The sequence below is a fragment of the Salvia splendens genome, chromosome 1 (assembly GCF_004379255.2).
Source record: "Salvia splendens isolate huo1 chromosome 1, SspV2, whole genome shotgun sequence".
NCBI classification, from domain to species: domain Eukaryota; kingdom Viridiplantae; phylum Streptophyta; class Magnoliopsida; order Lamiales; family Lamiaceae; genus Salvia; species Salvia splendens.
The window spans coordinates 34542116-34560020 of record NC_056032.1 but is presented as its reverse complement, the minus strand read 5'-3'; the positions used below and the strand labels follow the sequence as shown (position 1 = coordinate 34560020).

The window sequence follows — 17905 nt, the reverse complement described above, 5'->3', positions numbered from 1 at the left end:
GATGTGCAGCTACGTGATCACGATCAATCACCGCTCGGCGGTGTACCACTGGTCGAGGTCGAGGTACCGCCGGCTGCAAGGCCCTCTGCATCCACTGATCAATCTCACGGTTCGTATAGGCCTCTAGCGCTTCGTTCATTATACGCTCGTACTCCTCAGCATCCCCACCACTCCCACCACTACCACCGGCGTTACTCATTTCTAGGTGTTGATCTTGTACAGAAATTAAGATAGAGAGAGTACTCGTTAATACAAGTGGTGCGAATGAAAATGACGGGCAAGTCGCGTATATATAGTGTTTCGGAAACAAAAAAAAATTAAAAATTCGCGCTAGGTGGTGCGCTAGGCGATCCGGACGCTGCAATAGCGCCTAGCGGATCACCTAGAGCATCGCCTAGCGCCACGGAACCGCCGAGTGCTAGGCGGTTTTTTTTCGCGAAAATCGCTGGGCGGCTGCAATAGACCGCCTAGCGCCGGCGCTCGGCTAGGCGGTGCGCTAGGCGCTACTGTGGATGCTCTAAAATGTTCCAACTTATCGGCTAGGCGGTGCGCTAGACGCTACTGTGGATGCTCTAAAATGTTCCAACTTATTTTGAGTTTGTGTACTCATTAGTCAAAACCACGCAAAATATCCCCAAAACAGCCAAAAAAATTTCTCCCTAAAATTAAAAACAAAAATACAAGAAAAGGAAGCTAAACGTGAATCGAATCCGATCTTGATGCAACTGGAATTTCCCGCTGACAAATTGATTTGGTGTTAGGGTTTGGAACTTCTGATTTGATCAAGCCACCGGCGATTGAGACCTCTTCAAAGTCATGTTTAAGAATTTATGGTAATCCGTCTGTGTCCAATCTTTCTCTCTTTTTTCTTTTGCTCAAATGAATCCGGTGACCTACCAATAAGTAAAGCATGTTAGAGATGCAATGATTGTTGGAGAGTTCTCCATTTGTTGAAATTTATCTGCCTCTATCGGTGAAAAGAACGGCCTCGAGGCCAATCGTTAAGGAATTTTTAGTTATTTTCATTTTCTAACACTTATTTAGGAATTAGGCGTATTTGTTTTATTTTTCCAGTATGCTTGCATTCGATTTTATAGATTCTCAATACAGAAGTACTATTAGGGTAGACAATCGGTCTTTTTTCTTTAATTAATGTTGTTATCTGTTCTGTTCCTTTTTTTGTTGGAGTTACAGTGTTTGTAATGTGATATTGCAGCATACCAGTTGTTGACTGTTTTCAGTCGAGATGAATATTTTCTAATTACTTGTGGAGATTTTTTGTATTTCGGCTCTTTTGGCTAAACATTTGTACATGGATTCGTTAAGTGTTATTATCCTCAATTTATGTCAAGCTAAGAAAAAGGAGGGAAGATATATAACTTTGATCTGTTGGTTACATCTCTCCGCAGGGGCTCTCAGGAGCCGCAACCTCAGTCCCGTCCTCAGGAAGTGCCCACAGACTCATGGTATCCACCTTCTGTCATTAGTTCATCCAGTTCCTCACGCCCCACAACACCTGGATCCAGTACATCTGGCAACTTTGGCATATCAAGACCAACAGACCGACAAAATTCTTTGTCAAGCGTTTCACCTGCTGAGGCCGCAGGCATTATTGCTATGTTGAAAGATAAGAGGTGACCACTCTATTTATTTTATTAGTATATGTTTATCAGTTTATGGCTGCCCTTGTATATGGCCTTATCTGCTAGGATGCTACATTAAAGGGGCACCCAATTTTTGATCGAAGATATCATGCTCCTTTTCGAATTTGGAAAATGTATGAGCTACTTGCAAAGGAATAATAATTTTTCTGCCATGAAACTGGTAAAATGTGCTTTCACGTTTGCAATTGGTCTGTCTGTATATATCTTGCACCGAGGTTCTAGCAAATGAATAAGAGGATCTTCACCTAAACTACTTTCCTTATCTATCTGCCCAGTAGAAGGATACATACAAATGTTAATGAATGGTTTTAGTTTATAGTGTGGGACAGTTTCTCATTGTTATCTTTGTTGACTAACAATGTCAGTGTTGATGAGCTGAGAAAGCTTCTATCAGACAAGGATGCTTATCAGAATCTTTTGTATTCTCTGGAACCTGTCAAAACACAAAATAGGGTGAGTTGCACTTCAGACTGTTTTCTAATGCCAAATTCTGCAGGGACTTTTTTTTCACTTTCAAGAGTGTAGAATGTTTATATTATATAGGCTGTCAAAAAGTATATGCAAAGTAGTATCTGAAGCAGTTGAAGCGTCACATCTGGTGCTTAGAATACTCCTTGTGTATGTTGTTATCACCTTGGGAAATAGTAAACATAAAGATAATATGGTTTTGCTATTTTGCATTTGATCATGTGTATCTTCTCATGATATATATGTTATGTACTCCATTTTTTCGGAAAGTTCTTCAACAAGTAGTTGGTATAGAGCCCATCCTATTTCTGTTTCCTTACTCTCTTGATTTCTACTTCCTGCTGATCTTGAAAAGTGGTAGGTCTTTATTTGCAATTTTGTGTGTGTGACTATATGCATATAATTAGAATATGAAATCTCATTCTCCACTCTATTTTTGTTTTTATCCACGATTATCCTTGTAATTAATCACAGCATGCTAAGTTATGCAATCTACTTATATAAAAGGCTCGTCATTTTGTCTTCCTTGCCTTTTGAAGTCTGCGGAACTGGACTTGTCTTTTAGGTTTTTTTACTTGTGACTAGATTATACTATGAGTTTCCTAGTTTTTGATTCAGTGACTTTATGTAGCTGTTCATTGTAGAAAATTTGTATAAATGTTCATGAAATTTCATTATTTCTAGCTCATCTAGTGCTCATTCTTTTGTGAGTGTCAATTCTCACTTCTTTGCCTTAATACGTGTTTCGTTTTTGTTCTGTTAAGATTGCCTTCTCAGCAAATTTTGGTTTTGCTTTTGCCCTTAATGACCTCCATCTTGTTGTATTTACTCAATCAGGTCAGAGATGAACTCAGGAATGAAACACTGCAGCTAGCAAGTAAGTTTTCTGTGCCCCACAATTTGCAGTAGCGTCATTGGACTTTCATACTACAAATGAAATTAATTTTCTGCGTCCAGGAGAGAATCTGGAAAAAGAACCACGTATAATGGAGCTAAGGAACCAGGTAAATTTTATAGCCTTAATTTTTCTGTTCACTGTTGCGATAATTGAATCAGTAATAAAACACACAAGTGCATGTAGTCTCCACATGGATTGCAAACTAAACTTTATGCTGATCTAATTCAATTACTTAAACTAAGAAACACTCCCTCCGTCCCCCATTATGTGTCCTACTTTTCCATTTTAGGATGTCCCTTATTAAATGTCTCATTTCGCTTTTACTATATTTGGTAAATGGACCCCAAAATGGTGGCTGACTTTCTCCCCTGCTTCAGCTACTCTTCCTTGATATCAGAGTGATGATGTGACTGATAACTAGATGGATTTGAATGTTGTGGCTTATTCCATTAGGCATAGGAGCTAGTTTACCTAATTTAGCTTGTAGAATGACCAAGTTGCTATTCTTTCTTTCACGTTCCAGGTGCAACTCTCCTCTCCTTAGGATTTTTCTGCAAAAACGTGTCAATTCTCCATCAATACTCTTTTAGCAAGTCGTCCCCTACAAATAAAATGTATATATAAGACTTCGGGTAACATGTTGCAGTGTATTTCCTGCAAAAAACCAGCCTACTCACTTCCTTTCTCCAATTATATGTGAAATAGCATGTTTTGTCCTCATTTTTCATAGATATCAAGTATCCAACCCACAGAGACGAAAAACTATAAGAGAAACACAAAACACAACAAAAGAAAGAATGAAAGAAAACAACAAAACTCACACACCAGTCTATTATAATTCCTTCAAAAGAAGTAAAATAACTCTTCTACAAGAGTTATCATTCATCATCATTTGTTCTTTAACTCCTAGCTTCCTAGTTTCAAAAGGGACTATATTCACCTATTTGGTTTCTGTCTTTAGTGTAGAATAATCCGAACTACAGAGTTGGCTGCTGCTCAAGAAAAATTGCATGAACTGGAAAGAAAGAAGGATGAAACTCTCAGATACTATTCTCCCGCATCACTCATCCATCGACTTCAAGGTACTCTAGACAATTGAGTTTCATCTGCTTTTCTTTTTTCCTTTATGCCTATGACATAGATATTTCATGTATATTGGTTCTAATCATCAATATCTTGCTTTATGTCTCATGACTTTGTTTTCTATGATTTTTTTCTCACGACACTAATTGGCTTGCTAAAGCAGAACAGTATATATTATTCAAGTCTTACCTCCTTGAGTATTAGTGCATTAAACAGAGTTGTTATTTTACTATACCAGATGCAATGAGTAAAACTGAAGAGGAGTCTGAAGCCTTGCACCAGCAGCTCCTTGATAGAGAAATTGATCTTTCAGCCTTTGTACAGAAATACAAGAAGATGCGACATACTTATCATAAACGCGCTCTTACCCACCTTGCGGCCAAGACTACTGCAACCAGCTGAAATGCTATGCTTTTGGAAGCTGGCCGCTTCTTGCCTCGCCCTCTTTGTACAATTGTTCTAGTAATGTAATACAATTGTTGCTTTCCCTTTTTTACATATGAAATTGCAAATTGTGGAACAGATGGTTTTGGACATTCCTCTATTAAATCTGCCAAAGTCCTGATAGTCTGTCAAATTCTCTCTTCAATAATGTGTAATCGGATATTGAACTTCATTTGCTTGTTTTTCTGCTTGTAACCTCAGTAAGTCGTGCTGCATTTATTCCTCTGATGTACATACTATGCACAATACATAAAATGCAAAAGGGTCGATTTATGTTACTTGTATTATGAGTAAATCATGAATAGGAGGCAGTAATATTTTCCAACAATTCGTATCAGACATTTTGACCACATCAGAGCTCTAGGTTTAGAAGGGACAATTGCGGCGATTGTTGATAAAAATATTTCAAACTGAGTTGGATTTTGGTTTATGGAATGTCAGATCAAAGATTCTCTACGGTAAAGACTGCCATTTACCATTGTAATTTTTTGCTTTAATAATACCACTCCCTCCGTGAATAATTGGCAGTGTTTTGAATTGACACAAATTTTAAGAAATAGGAGAATAATGGATAGTGGTATGTGAGGTTTATTACTAAAATTAGTAAAAAAAAACTGAGATATTTATTGGTTATGAATGAAAATACAAAATAAGACAATTATTGATAGAAGATGGGAGTAGAAATGAATGATAGTAATTGATAACACAAACCAACAAAGGAACATGGTAAACATACAAAAGGAAATGTCCAAATAAAAATGTTATAAGGCCCAGTATGTCACGGTGCTCATAAAAAGAACATACTATGAAACATATAGCAAAATAAATCAAAATCGAAATACACTATCTTCAAGAATATCCTAACGATAGACTTAATATATACTATCATATAAAAACAAAAAAAAAGGGATCCCCAGAAGATTATATTCATCATTCATGCCAAAGAAACGTTCCACATGGATATAAAGAATTAGAAAAAAATATTGGCCAAAACGTGAGTTGGGAACCATGAATTAAATAATAAAAACACACTAGCTTAAGATTGTACGGCAAGAAAACTAACCCCTCTTCAACTACCTCTACTGCAATTCATGTGGGTTTAATTCATAAGGGGACCCCAATATTTTTGAATAAAAGCAAAAGACGATGGAATGGAATAAAGGTCTTTATTGACTCATTCCTTTTTTCTTTTTTCTCGTAACATGCACAAGAAAATCATAGAATTGAAATACTACTAGTTTATTTGTTAATAATAAAAATTTTATGAATATTTTAATAACGTCTATAATTTTTTATTGAATTTATTACAAAATTAATTTGTACCCCCTTTTGCACATAACTTGTGATGTCAGATATATATAATCTCTACTGTAGTCTGTATATACCTATTTACATATTTTTATTAGAGTTTGTGTATGATATTTATTCTCAAGAAAAGTGTCCATAATTTTAACACGAAATAGAGTAGGTCAATACATATAGTATTATGGAGTATTAAACATGAAAACGTGCGCTACGACACTAGCATGGTCTTTAATGATTACTTCAAATATTTCAAGAATAGAGACACGCTGTCACAATGTGATTGACCGTTTTAAATTTGTTAATTTTAGTGAAAGAAGAATAATTTATCATTAGTTTCAATTAATGTCAATTTTTTTTTTATTTTAGTTACTTATTTTTACTTATTCTCTAAAGAGACGACTATTTGACCTCGTTGAAGAGTATATATAGTACTCCCTCCGTTCAATAGTAATGGAGACGTTTCTTTTTTGCACGGAGATTAAGAAAATTTGTGTTAGGTGAGTTAAGTAATGAGAGAATAAAGTGGAAAATGAAACAGGTAGAGTTATGAAGAGAGAAAAAAGTAACAGAGAGTAAAGTAAGTATGAAAAAATGTGTTAATTTTTACTAAAAAGTGAAATGACTTTATTACTATAGAACGGAGGAAATAGTAAAAATATTAGGTGAAATAAACATTTTACTAATCCACAAATAAATGAAATGATTTTTAGTTGAAAAAGATTAAAATTGTTAGGTGCAAATCTATGTCATATATGGGAACAAGTAATATTGCTACTTGCAAGCAATATATATAAGTACTATTCCAATTCTATTATAATGAGGTCATTTGGAAAGTGACCCAAAAATAAAATCGTGAGGTCTTGGCTCAAAGCGGACGACGAACCCTCATAGTGGTATCAACGTGATGTTCGGTCTATTGTTTTGCATGTTCCCTGCATTCCAAAGTGGTCTGGGTTTGTTGGGGGTGAAAATGCAATCAATATAAAATTGCTATCCTTATTCAATTAGTATGAGATCTTTTAGAAAGGGATCCAAATTCTAGTGTGCATCGATGGACCCTCATAGTAAAATCAACACAAGGTATCGTCAATTATTTATGTGTGATTTTAATCAAGAATTGTGGTGACTTGTTTAGTTATGGTTTAAGAAGATGTCTTTTAAGGTGCAAACCATCTCATACAAAAAAAATAAGTGAAGTTGCAAAGTGTATTTCAACTCTATTAGTGTAGGGCTTTTTAGAAAATGATTCAAAACAAAATTACAAGAACTTAATCACGAATGGATAATATAATATTACGTTGTAGAGTTCGATTGAATTTCGACATTATCACGATGGCAAATCACACTAAGACTGCTTAGCATCAATCTTATTTTTAAATGGAATGTGTCCAAAATATTAGTCCAAATACTTATATCGATCGATCTCCGGGAAGAAACAACAATCCTTGTGATGTAAGAATAATAATAAAAAATAATATATTTAAGGGTGCGTCATAACTGATAAATCGACAAGCGTGTTCATGAAATTAAGTCATTGTCTTACGATATCCGTTACTAGATAACTTGAGATGATTAGCTTAAATGAAACAAAACTTATCCCCATTCAAGTTGCGTTTTTTCTTAATTTTTTTCATATAATTAATTATAACTAGATGAGACGTGTTTGTTAATTCTAACTTATCTCCGCTAAAGTCATTCAATGTTTATGAGGATGAAACAATCCCGTGTTTTACATTTATTTGAAAAATATTTGAAAATTCAGATTTTCCAATCCATCCTTACTCCGGTTAAATTCATAATAGTAGTAATTTTTTTTGGTTAATGAAGGCCGTGGTATTCTGGTCATTTAATATTTACACATGGTAGTAAATTACTAATTCTGTCCCACAATAGAAGTCCATATTTAACGAGTTTTAAAAATATAAAGAAAAATGAATTGAAAAAGTTAGTGGAGTATGTGTCCCACTTTTATATATTGTTAGTATTAGTTTTATAAAAAAAAATATGAGTATAATGAATTAATGGAATATGAAGCATATTTATTATTTATAGTAAAAGTGAAAGCGAACTTATATCGTAAGATATTAAAATGGTAAAAGTTAATTCTTGGAATGGAGGTAGTAATCGATTAAATAGCGTCAATCATTTTCAATAACAACATTTATTGAAATATTGCTCCAAATTGATTGAGTATCCACTAACAACATTCAAGTTTCCAAGGTATATGCTGAAAAATAAACGTCTAAGAAAATTTTATATTTGTCCACTAAATGTATGCAATGATTAGGACAAGACATGGAGGTGGACTGTGGAGCATATAAAATTATAAATAGACCTTAAATTTACATCAATCTACACTATTTAATTGCAAAACGAAAAGGCCAAGTAATTTACGTTAAGGTGCATGACAATAATACGTGCAAAGCCAAATAAATGGAAGTCCACTTATTTTATTCTCATTTTTCTATATCAAACTTTAAAGTTATTGACTTTTTTATAAATACCCAACATCTCCACTTTTTGGTCATGAAGGTTCCAGAATTCAATCTTTCTTTCAATTTCCTATTAATCTATAGACTAGTTTATCCTAAGCACTCTTTCTGCTGTATGATTTTGAATAATAATTAATTAGTTTAATATAGTTTATATTAAATAGGGCAGCGAACTCCGGGGTTTATATGTCCGAGAATCTTTAATATTTTAAAATGAAACTGAAAACTAATATACTACTGGCATATAGTATAAATGTGAATACTAATTAAATACTAGAGTAAGCCATATATTTTTATCTACCAGGGCAACGTAATCACTGGCCATTGGAACACTGCAAGTGATTTAATTAGCTTTATATCAGTTCCAAAACTTTAATTTAACATACCTATTTGGATATTTTTTACACGAACACTACTAAATTGATTTCTAATGTTAAGAAGTCAAAGTATTTCAATATATTCCATTTATAGATTCCTCACCCACACTACCTTTAATATAGGAGTATGATCAATTTAATTACACTACTATTTCAATAAACTACTTTCTTTACTCGCAGTACATTTATTAATTATTGCTCCATTAATAATATCCGTAATCTTACAACAATCACTATTAATTTTTTAATTTCTTATTTAAAAAAAATTAAAACTGAAATATGCAGCACGTGCCACATGGTTGATCTGTGCAGGCACGTGACATGCGCGCTCACAGTGTCCACGCGCAACTGTGTTACATGCTGTGTCGGGGACTAAGCACTACATTGAATGTAATACACCCATTTTCAAACCCACAAGTATGCACATTGCTAAATTTACCGCTAGGCTGCTGTGAAGGGCTCTTAAATAAATCTGCAAAACACACTTATCAACTTTTTTATAATGAGAGAGAGTGTAGAAATTGTTTAGGCCATCCACAATAGGAATAGCCCAGTAATAGCCCAGCCATAGCCTAGCCAATGCCACATCATCAGCACTAAAAATCCTCCTGCCACATCATCAAAACAAGCAAATAGCCCAGCAATAGCCCAGCCATAGCCTAGCCACATAATATCCACATCACTATTAACAAATATATATAAAATGAAATAATTAACAATCACACAATATACGAAATTTAATTTACGAGACATATACGGGAAATATTAATAATACTATTAAAATTTTAAAAAGTACAATAATTTAAAAAAGTACAATAATTTTAAAAAAGTACAATAATTAAAAAAAAATTACAATAATTTTTAAAAAAGTACAATAATTCACTCCTCGTCGCCGTCGTCGTCTCCTCCGTCGCTGTCGCCACCATCGCCTCCGCTTCCGTCGCCGCCGCCTCTACTCCCGGCGGCTTCCCTCCGTGCCGCCTCCAAATCCTCCTGCATGCTCAGGAGCAATCTTTGAAGCAAACTCTTCTCCACGGGGTCCACCGCCGCCCGCCATTCGGCCTTCGTCTTGACCATCTGAGCGCGCGTTTGTTGACGCGCGAAGAATTTGAGATCCGCTGTGGATTGACCAAGGGGGGATGCCGACTGGACCTCCTGTGAACCCCCGGCGACCTCCCTCGCCTCCCGTTGAGCCCGTTTGTGCCCAACCGGGCGAGTACGACGAGCAAACGAACGAGGGGTCGGGACCTCCTGGGCCGTCTCAGGGAGGTCGTGGGAACCACCGCTACTGCCGCTGAAATCACCGGAATAGTTCAACCGTTGCTTCTTCGGCCAGCCAGAGTCGACACCTACTCGGAACTTCTCGGAGTCGTTCAGCAAAAGATAGCAGTTCCAGTAGGTGAATTCCTTGTACACCCCCTTCAGGGGGAAGGCTTTCTCCGCTATCCTCCTGCAGTCGTCCTCTGTTTGCCCACTGCTCATCATGCGGAGGGCGTTGGTGTACAAGCCCGAAAATCGAGAGACCGCAACCCTGATTCGGTCCCACTCCTTCCGGCAATCCTCCCCATTGCGTGGTCTCTCCTCCGGGCAAAACCTCTGGTAGGCTGCTGCTATCTTGCCCCACAGACGATCCTCTGGTTGTTCGAAACGAGAGGATCGTCGCAAACACTCACCCACGCCTTGGACGGCGCGACGTTCTCCGCGCCCGTCCACCTCCTCCGTACCGAGTTGTCGTCCTCACCCGGCTGCGAGGACTCGCCGACCCTTTTCCCCTTGCCTTTCTTCTTTGGGGCGCCCCGACCCCGCCCTGCGCCCCCCGTTTGAACGGGAGCATCCGGAACACCGGAAATATCTATCCCCAAGTCATCGAAGGAGAAAGTGTCAAACTGGGCCGGAGGCGCAACCTCCGTTGGCGTCGATGTGTGCGACGAACCAGTCGAAAAATCAAAATTGGGGCGATAGACGTCCCCCGGCGTCCCCTGTGTCGCGGGCGTCCCCTGCGTCGCCGGTACCCCCCGGGCATCATCTGCATCCCGGGTGCCCACCCCGACATCTGGACACTGGGTGCCCACCCCGACATCGCCGAAAATGCCCCCGGCGGACTCCCCCCCGCTGGTATCCCGGGCATCATCTGCTGCCACGGGTACATGCTGTAGTATGGGTGCATCTGACTCCATCCACCTCCCACGGGGATCGGGGGAGTTTGAGATCCGCTACTCCCTGAAGTAGGCTCGTTGTTGAGATCCATTTACCGTTATTGATCTTGTACAGAAATTTAGATAGAGAGAGTACTCGTTAATACAAGTGGTGCGAATGAAAATGACAGGCAAGTCGCGGGTATATATAGTGTTTCGGAAAAAAAAAAAAAAAAAATTCGCGCTAGGCGATCTGGACGCTGCAATAGCGCCTAGCGGATCGCCTAGCGAACCGCCTAGCGCCGCGGAACCACCGAGCGCTAGGCGGTTTTTTTTTGCGAAATCCGCTAGGCGGCTGCAATAGATCGCCTAGCGCACCGCCTAGTGCCGGGGCTCGGCTAGGCGGTGCGCTAGGCGCTATTGTGGATGCTCTTATGAAGTCCGAAACCATTACTCCTCCATCTCAGCAAGCTAGTCATCCAAACACACGAACCGCACCACTTTTCATTTCTCCGATTCGTATTATTTCACCTTTTCTTATCACACATTTCATAAAAAATTTGCACAACTATAATCTCTCACTCTGTGCGGCCTTTTTGAGCGCCGGCAATGACACCGGTGGCGGTCGCAATCGCTATTGCAGCAGCTACTTTTCTGTCGACGGTGCGCGGCGGCGCCGGAGTTGAAGGAGTGCTTACTCTGCAGAGAACCTTCCCGATTGATGAGGAGGTGGAGCTCGACGTTATTAAAGCTCGGGACCGTGCTCGCCACGCGCGTATTTTGCAGAGCTTTTCCGGCGGGATTGTCGATTTTCAGGTCGTCGGCTCTTTTGACCCTTACGTCGTTGGGTAACTCTCCAATTTTTCAATTCTCTCCCCTCGCCCGCCCTCTTTCCTTTTGTTTTTGTTTTGGAACTAAGTTAACTCCGTGTTTTTTTGTTTGATTTGAATTTGCTTGATTCTTTGGAGTTTTGTTAGATTTGTATTTTGGCGATGCTGAATTTTAGTTCGTTATACACTTATGCATTTGCTATCTTTATTTGTTAAAATATGGAAGTTGGGGAGTAAGGCATTTCACTAATAGTACTCATTATATATGGCTGCATGCTTAACTTTGGGGTCAATCAGTGTAACATGGTGTTACAGGCCATGTATGGTTATGTCATTCAATTGGCTCAACTTTATGTTTGATGATTGACTGAGTGCGTTCATTTATGCAGACTTTATTTTACAAAAGTGAGATTAGGAACTCCACCACGTGACTTTAATGTGCAGATTGATACTGGAAGCGACATCTTGTGGGTTGCTTGCAGTTCTTGTACGGATTGCCCAAAGAGTAGTGGATTAGGGGTAAAGCTCTTACTCTTTATACAAGCTTCCTTTGGCATTTGATTAGAGTAATTTGTGTTACGAATGCTGTGTTGTGCTTGCAGATTCCTCTCAATTTCTTCGACCCCGGTGCATCTTCAACTGTTTCCTCTATTTCCTGCTCAGATAATATATGTGCTTCCATAGTTCAAACTTCAGCTGCTGAATGCTTCGGTGAAAGCAATCAATGTGGCTACTCATTTCAATATGCAGATCAAAGTGGCACAGCTGGTTTTTATGTATCTGATATACTATATTTTGACTCAATTTTGACCACTTCTCTAGTCGTCAATTCCTCTGCTCCTATCGTCTTTGGGTGAGCTTGCATGCTACTCCCCTGCATGACTAATAGATTCTTTTAGTTGGGACTACTCTCTAGGGGTTACAATTCACTTGACTGATTTGATTGGAGAATACATTAGAACATCTTTGCCCCAAGGAAAAAATGTTGATTGAATTTAATCTATTATGCTTTCCATTTGTTGCTAGCAGTGAAGTTTATGTTTAACAGGATTTCCATGTGCTGATATGTGGAAACAGGTGTAGCACCTCTCTGTTTGGAGACTTAGCCAAATCCACTAAATCACTTGATGGAATATTTGGGTTTGGCAGGCAGGATGTTTCTGTAATATCGCAGTTGTCATCGCATAAGATTACTCCTAAAGTATTTTCCCATTGCTTGAAAGGAGACGGTAATGGTGGAGGTATATTTGCTCTTGGTGAGGTATTGGATCCAAGAATCGTTTATACTCCCCTTGTTCCCTCACAGTACGTATACCTTCTAACATAGAAATTTTATCATTTTACTGACTTTAAATCACTTACACATGACACATAGCATTTACCATGCCAATTGCTTTACAATCCAACAAAATTGTCTTGCAGTTGATCGGCTTGAAAACTAGTTGGTATTTCTTCCTATAAAAATGCATTTATGTTTGGTTTGATGTATTTATAGGCTTATAGCTATAATCCATGGGTATATTTGTTCTGTTAGTCTTTGGCTGACAATATTGGGATCAGAAACATGATTGAAGGTCCTATATCTGTCTTTTCCCTTACATGTTACAGTGACATTTTTTATTCAATGAATTATTCTGTCAGCAAAATTTAAGAAGCATTAACATGCTTTTTATATGTCCCCTTAGGTTTAACTTATGATCATGCTGAACTATTTAGGGTCTCTGTTATGTATTCATGCTGATAAACCTCTTTGGTTTAGGTACAATTTATATGCTTTATACTGTCTAAATAATCAGCACCATTAATATGAAATTATATTTCAGATGGCATTATGAACTATTCATTTGTTGACAAGAAGGGTGTTGCATTGTGATATTGGTTGGTTTCATTGAGTTGTGTGGATCTTGCAGTAGAGCCTTTGCACTTGATACTATATGCATTATGGTAGTCCTGAACTAACAGTGGAGAAACAAATCATGAGCTGAAACTGCATTGATGTTTTATATCGTTAATCCATCTACGGTTATTCCATAGCATCTGATTTGTATTACTGATGTTACAGGCCTCATTACAATTTATATCTGCAGAGCATCTCTGTTAATGGGGAACTGTTGCCTATTGACCCAACAGTTTTTACAACATCAGTAAATCAGGGAACAATTGTTGATTCTGGAACAACTTTGGTCTACCTTGTGGAAGCAGCTTATGAACCTTTTATTGCAGCTGTAAATATCTCCATCCATTTGGATCCAATTGAAGTTCATGATTTTTTGTGGCACCAGCCACCAACTAGACTAGGGTCTACAAGTTGACTAAAACAAATCCTTCGGATCCAAAACTGCTGAAACATTCTAGCTGTTATCTTAAATTGTACAGTATAATAGGACAAGACTTTCCAGCCACTAAAAACTACTAACATATATGCAGCAACTGCAAAATGCTATTTCCTGTTTGTTTTTTTGCGTGCGTCTGTTGGCTGTTCTTTTGTGCTTATCCAAATGCATGCATATTAAAGAAACAAGTAAGGATTCAGACACTAAGGGGAGTTTATCCCTTAGTCATATTGTTTCCTTTTTCTTTGTATGTAAGTTCAGCAAATGTTGGGAAGTGATACCTTATTCATATTTTTTGAAATTACAAGACTTCCTAAGGTGTTGGTTATTTTCTATTGCATGGATGTATAGATATGCAGACTACAATATTGCGAGATTATGATGATGTGTTTGAAAATAAGATCTCATAAAGTTGATTTATTTTAAAAACCTACTGTTTTTAGCCAACTTTAACTTAGATAGTCACTGGCCTCGCAGATAGCAGCAGCTGTTTCTACATCCGCCTCCTCAATTATCTCTAATGGAAACCAATGCTATCTAGTCTCTACCAGGTTTGGCTTTTGACAGCTATTATTGTGAAAAGTTTTTGGGTAAAGATTCTTGATCTGACTGGTACAAATGTGATCTAGATATCTTTTTTTGTTATTTAACCAGTGTAGCTGAGATTTTTCCACCAGTTTCTTTCAACTTTGCTGGGGGTGCATCCATGTTTCTAAAACCAATCGACTACCTCGTGCGCTCAGGCTTTGTTGTGAGTATTCCACTTCTCTATATGTTTTAATGTATTACTATTTCCTCACATTTTTGAAATAATACTTTGACAATGAAAGAATTAACTTTTGTATTTGATATCATTTTGTTTGCTATCATTGTCATGGGTTAATTACTGTTTATATTGTTGCTACCCCTGCCCGCCCGGCCCCCTCAATAGAAGCTATATTGGCCTATTCGTCACCAGGATAGTAGTTATTATTGTTTCTGTTGCCCTCTGTAGTTATTGTCAGTGCCTAAATTGTTATTTCATGTCACAAAATTTGTAAAACTTCTAATTACTTCCATTTTTTAGGATGGTGCTTCGATGTGGTGTGTGGGCTTCCTTAAAGCTTCAAATCAAGGCACTACAATTTTAGGAGGTTGGTTTTCTTTAAAGAAAATTATCTTGTGTAAATATGTATAGTGCCTGTCATCTTATTGGCTTTCAGGTTTCAATTCTAGTCATCTGAGCTTATGATCTTTGCAAGCAAAACAGAACCCAAACCAAAATTATATACTGCCAAAGGAAACCTCAAAGCAGATTACCATTGTCTCATGGAGTTTTCCCAAAACTTCAATTTTCATTTCACACTACCAATCTTACAGTCTGCACAAAATGCACAAGCTAAACATAGATTATGTACTGATCAAGAAAATCATAAAATGAATTGCATCTATGCTGTAGTTTTTCCTAAAGCTCTGCCCTAACTTGATAAAGGGGTTTGAACTGATAGTTAAAGCAACAGGGAGCTTCATATAAGTATAGGCCAAAATATTGCTTGAGCCATGCCTAGAGCAGGTCCTGGAGTTCTGTAAGTGGAAGGTCTCGAGAGGGGCGCGAATTTGGACCAAGTTATATTGAAAATAACTGAACCGATTGGATCAGTTAGCAAATGTCATTGCCACTTGATCGATTCAAACTCGCTCTCGCTCGTTTCCTACCAATGTAATTTGTAAATTCCCAATTTTGCACTACTTTAACAGTAAAGCGGCAAGTTCGGTGTCGGTCCCACAGAGAAGTTGGTGTGTCGAGAGTGTGTGTAGTGAACAGGGGGTTGGCTGCTGCCACGCTTTAACTTGGGAGTTTTTAACTACTGTTTTTACTCTAGGCAGAATTAAACTTACTAACTTGATCAAGGTAAAGTTAACTACTGGGTCAAGTGAATTGTAGGTGAAAACGTAACAGTAAATGCGAGGATGAAAACGTAATAACTTTGATTAAACTAAACTGAGAGCAGTACAGCGTGAAATTGAAACTAAGCTAATACTTCGGAAAATAAGAAAGCAAGTAAAACCGAGAAGAATCTCGGCAGGTAATTTAGGAATACGCCGACAGATAACAAGTATTCTGCAGCGCTTCTTTAATTCTCTTTTCTAACTACGCATTACTTTAGCTAAGCTAAGTTATTCTAGAGAACTGGACTAAGCTAGAGAACTAAACTAAGCTAAACTAGACGGAAAGTAAAAGATCGGATTCTTTTTTGTGATGACACACCCTCTATTTATAAGCTCGATTCGGCCTCCAGCTGGATAACGATCTTGACAGGGAATATTCACTCATGCTGAGAATGAGCGACTCATTGATTGCTACGTGCCCTTCTTCTAGAATGACGACGCTTTTGAGTAACAGATTCGTGACTCAGCTCCGTCCTTGCGTCTCATAAGCTAGCACGTGTCCCCTTCTAGAACGTCTTCCTTGATAACAGAATGGTGCGCCACATCCAGCTCATTTCCTCACGTGTTCTTCTTCTAGAAGCCAGCGGTCCCCGCCTAACTGCTTGATCACTCCCCCTTGATCAACTCCCCTGATTCTTGGCCTTTTATCGCCTTTTGTACTTGCTTGATCAGTTCGGCCTTGCTGCCTTGGTCAAGCGGCATTCCTGCACATTTAACACTTGTTTTGCACGATAAACCGATCAAGCAGCGTACATTTTACCCTTAAACCGATGCATGAAATGAGCCTTATCAGTAAGACTACTAGTATAGATGCACACAATTAGATATCCCATGAACCATTTTTGTGCTTAGACAACTAAGGAGCACTCATCTCTGTTTCTGGCTTGTTGCACTGTGGCAAATTCTCTTGACATTGGATCCTTGCCTCTAATATGTTGTCTGCTGGTTCTGCTGCTATGGCACCAAAATTTGCAATAGTTTGTTATGAATTAGGAATTATTGTCGTGCGTCTAAATTGCATGATTGTACAGTTGATTGAATTATTATATCAAATTAGCTCTCCATTCTTCAGTTACCTTTCCTTTTAAATCATATCCGGATTTTATTTTCTTAAGTCCAAATTGTTATAAAGATTTTTCCTCCATATGCTATCAATTTTAAGTATTACTCCAAATCAGCTGTTGGAAGAAACACTTGTCTTGGATATTAGTGACGTGTACCAAACCGGATATTTTTTCAATTAATTTAGAACTTAAGGTAAGTATGCAGTGTTCTTTTGCCAGAATGTTATGAATCCACCTCATAATAATCTCAAACTTCCATATGTGAGAATTGTACGAATTATGTGCTATTTTCTTCGTTACCAGATCTTGTTCTCAAAGATAAAATCTTTGTCTATGATTTGGCTCAACAAAGACTAGGATGGGCAGACTATGATTGTAAGTTTAATTTCCCAACCATATTCATTCTCTCTTTTGTGTGTATCTTGCTGATGGTAACTTCAATTTTTCTTTTTCCAAATATTTGCTCTTTTCAGGCTCTTTATCAGTGAATGTTTCATTAACTCCTAGTAAAGACGAATTTATGAATGCTGGACAGCTGAGCGTGAGCAGCAGCTCATTTTTATCAACTAGCGCCGCCGCACTGTATATATTTGTGGTCATTCTTGTAAATCATTTTTCCTTGCCATTTTTCTATTTCATATAGGTGTGTTGCTCATCGTTTCCTATCAATTGGCAGCAAATGTGTCTTTCCCCCTTTCTAAGAAAGGATGTATTAGGAATATTTTACCATCTCTTCATCTAGTTTGTTCTCCCCTTTTAGGGATTAGTCTAGTTAATTCATTTTTTCACGTAGCTCGATGTATATATACCGCAGATTTTCAGACCTGATCTGCTAATGTTTGGAGATGAAAATCCATCTTTATGCTGGAAACATAATCCATCA

General features: G+C 37.9%; 2 protein-coding genes across 3 annotated transcripts; both read left to right on the top strand.

Annotated features, from left to right (window-relative positions):
- Positions 1-612: 612 nt before the first annotated feature.
- LOC121748100 (vacuolar protein-sorting-associated protein 37 homolog 1-like) lies at positions 613-4729 on the top strand. Its single transcript, XM_042142318.1, has 7 exons — positions 613-833; positions 1410-1634; positions 2030-2117; positions 2970-3009; positions 3090-3136; positions 3992-4112; positions 4352-4729. The coding sequence occupies exons 1-7, from the start codon at positions 817-819 to the stop codon at positions 4513-4515; spliced, it is 702 nt and encodes a 233-aa protein (XP_041998252.1). The 5' UTR covers positions 613-816; the 3' UTR covers positions 4516-4729.
- Positions 4730-11336: 6607 nt separating this feature from the next.
- LOC121748079 (aspartic proteinase 36-like) lies at positions 11337-17893 on the top strand. 2 transcript variants are annotated; one of them, XM_042142294.1, is made up of 10 exons: positions 11337-11714; positions 12086-12215; positions 12299-12549; positions 12774-13001; positions 13759-13921; positions 14507-14580; positions 14684-14780; positions 15096-15162; positions 17326-17397; positions 17496-17893. In XM_042142294.1, exons 1-10 carry the CDS (start codon positions 11476-11478, stop codon positions 17663-17665), a joined length of 1491 nt encoding a protein of 496 aa, XP_041998228.1. In that variant the 5' UTR covers positions 11337-11475; the 3' UTR covers positions 17666-17893. The 2 variants fall into 2 exon arrangements, with proteins under 2 accessions (XP_041998228.1, XP_041998233.1); XM_042142299.1 differs by having other exon boundaries at positions 11372-11682.
- Positions 17894-17905: the final 12 nt, after the last annotated feature.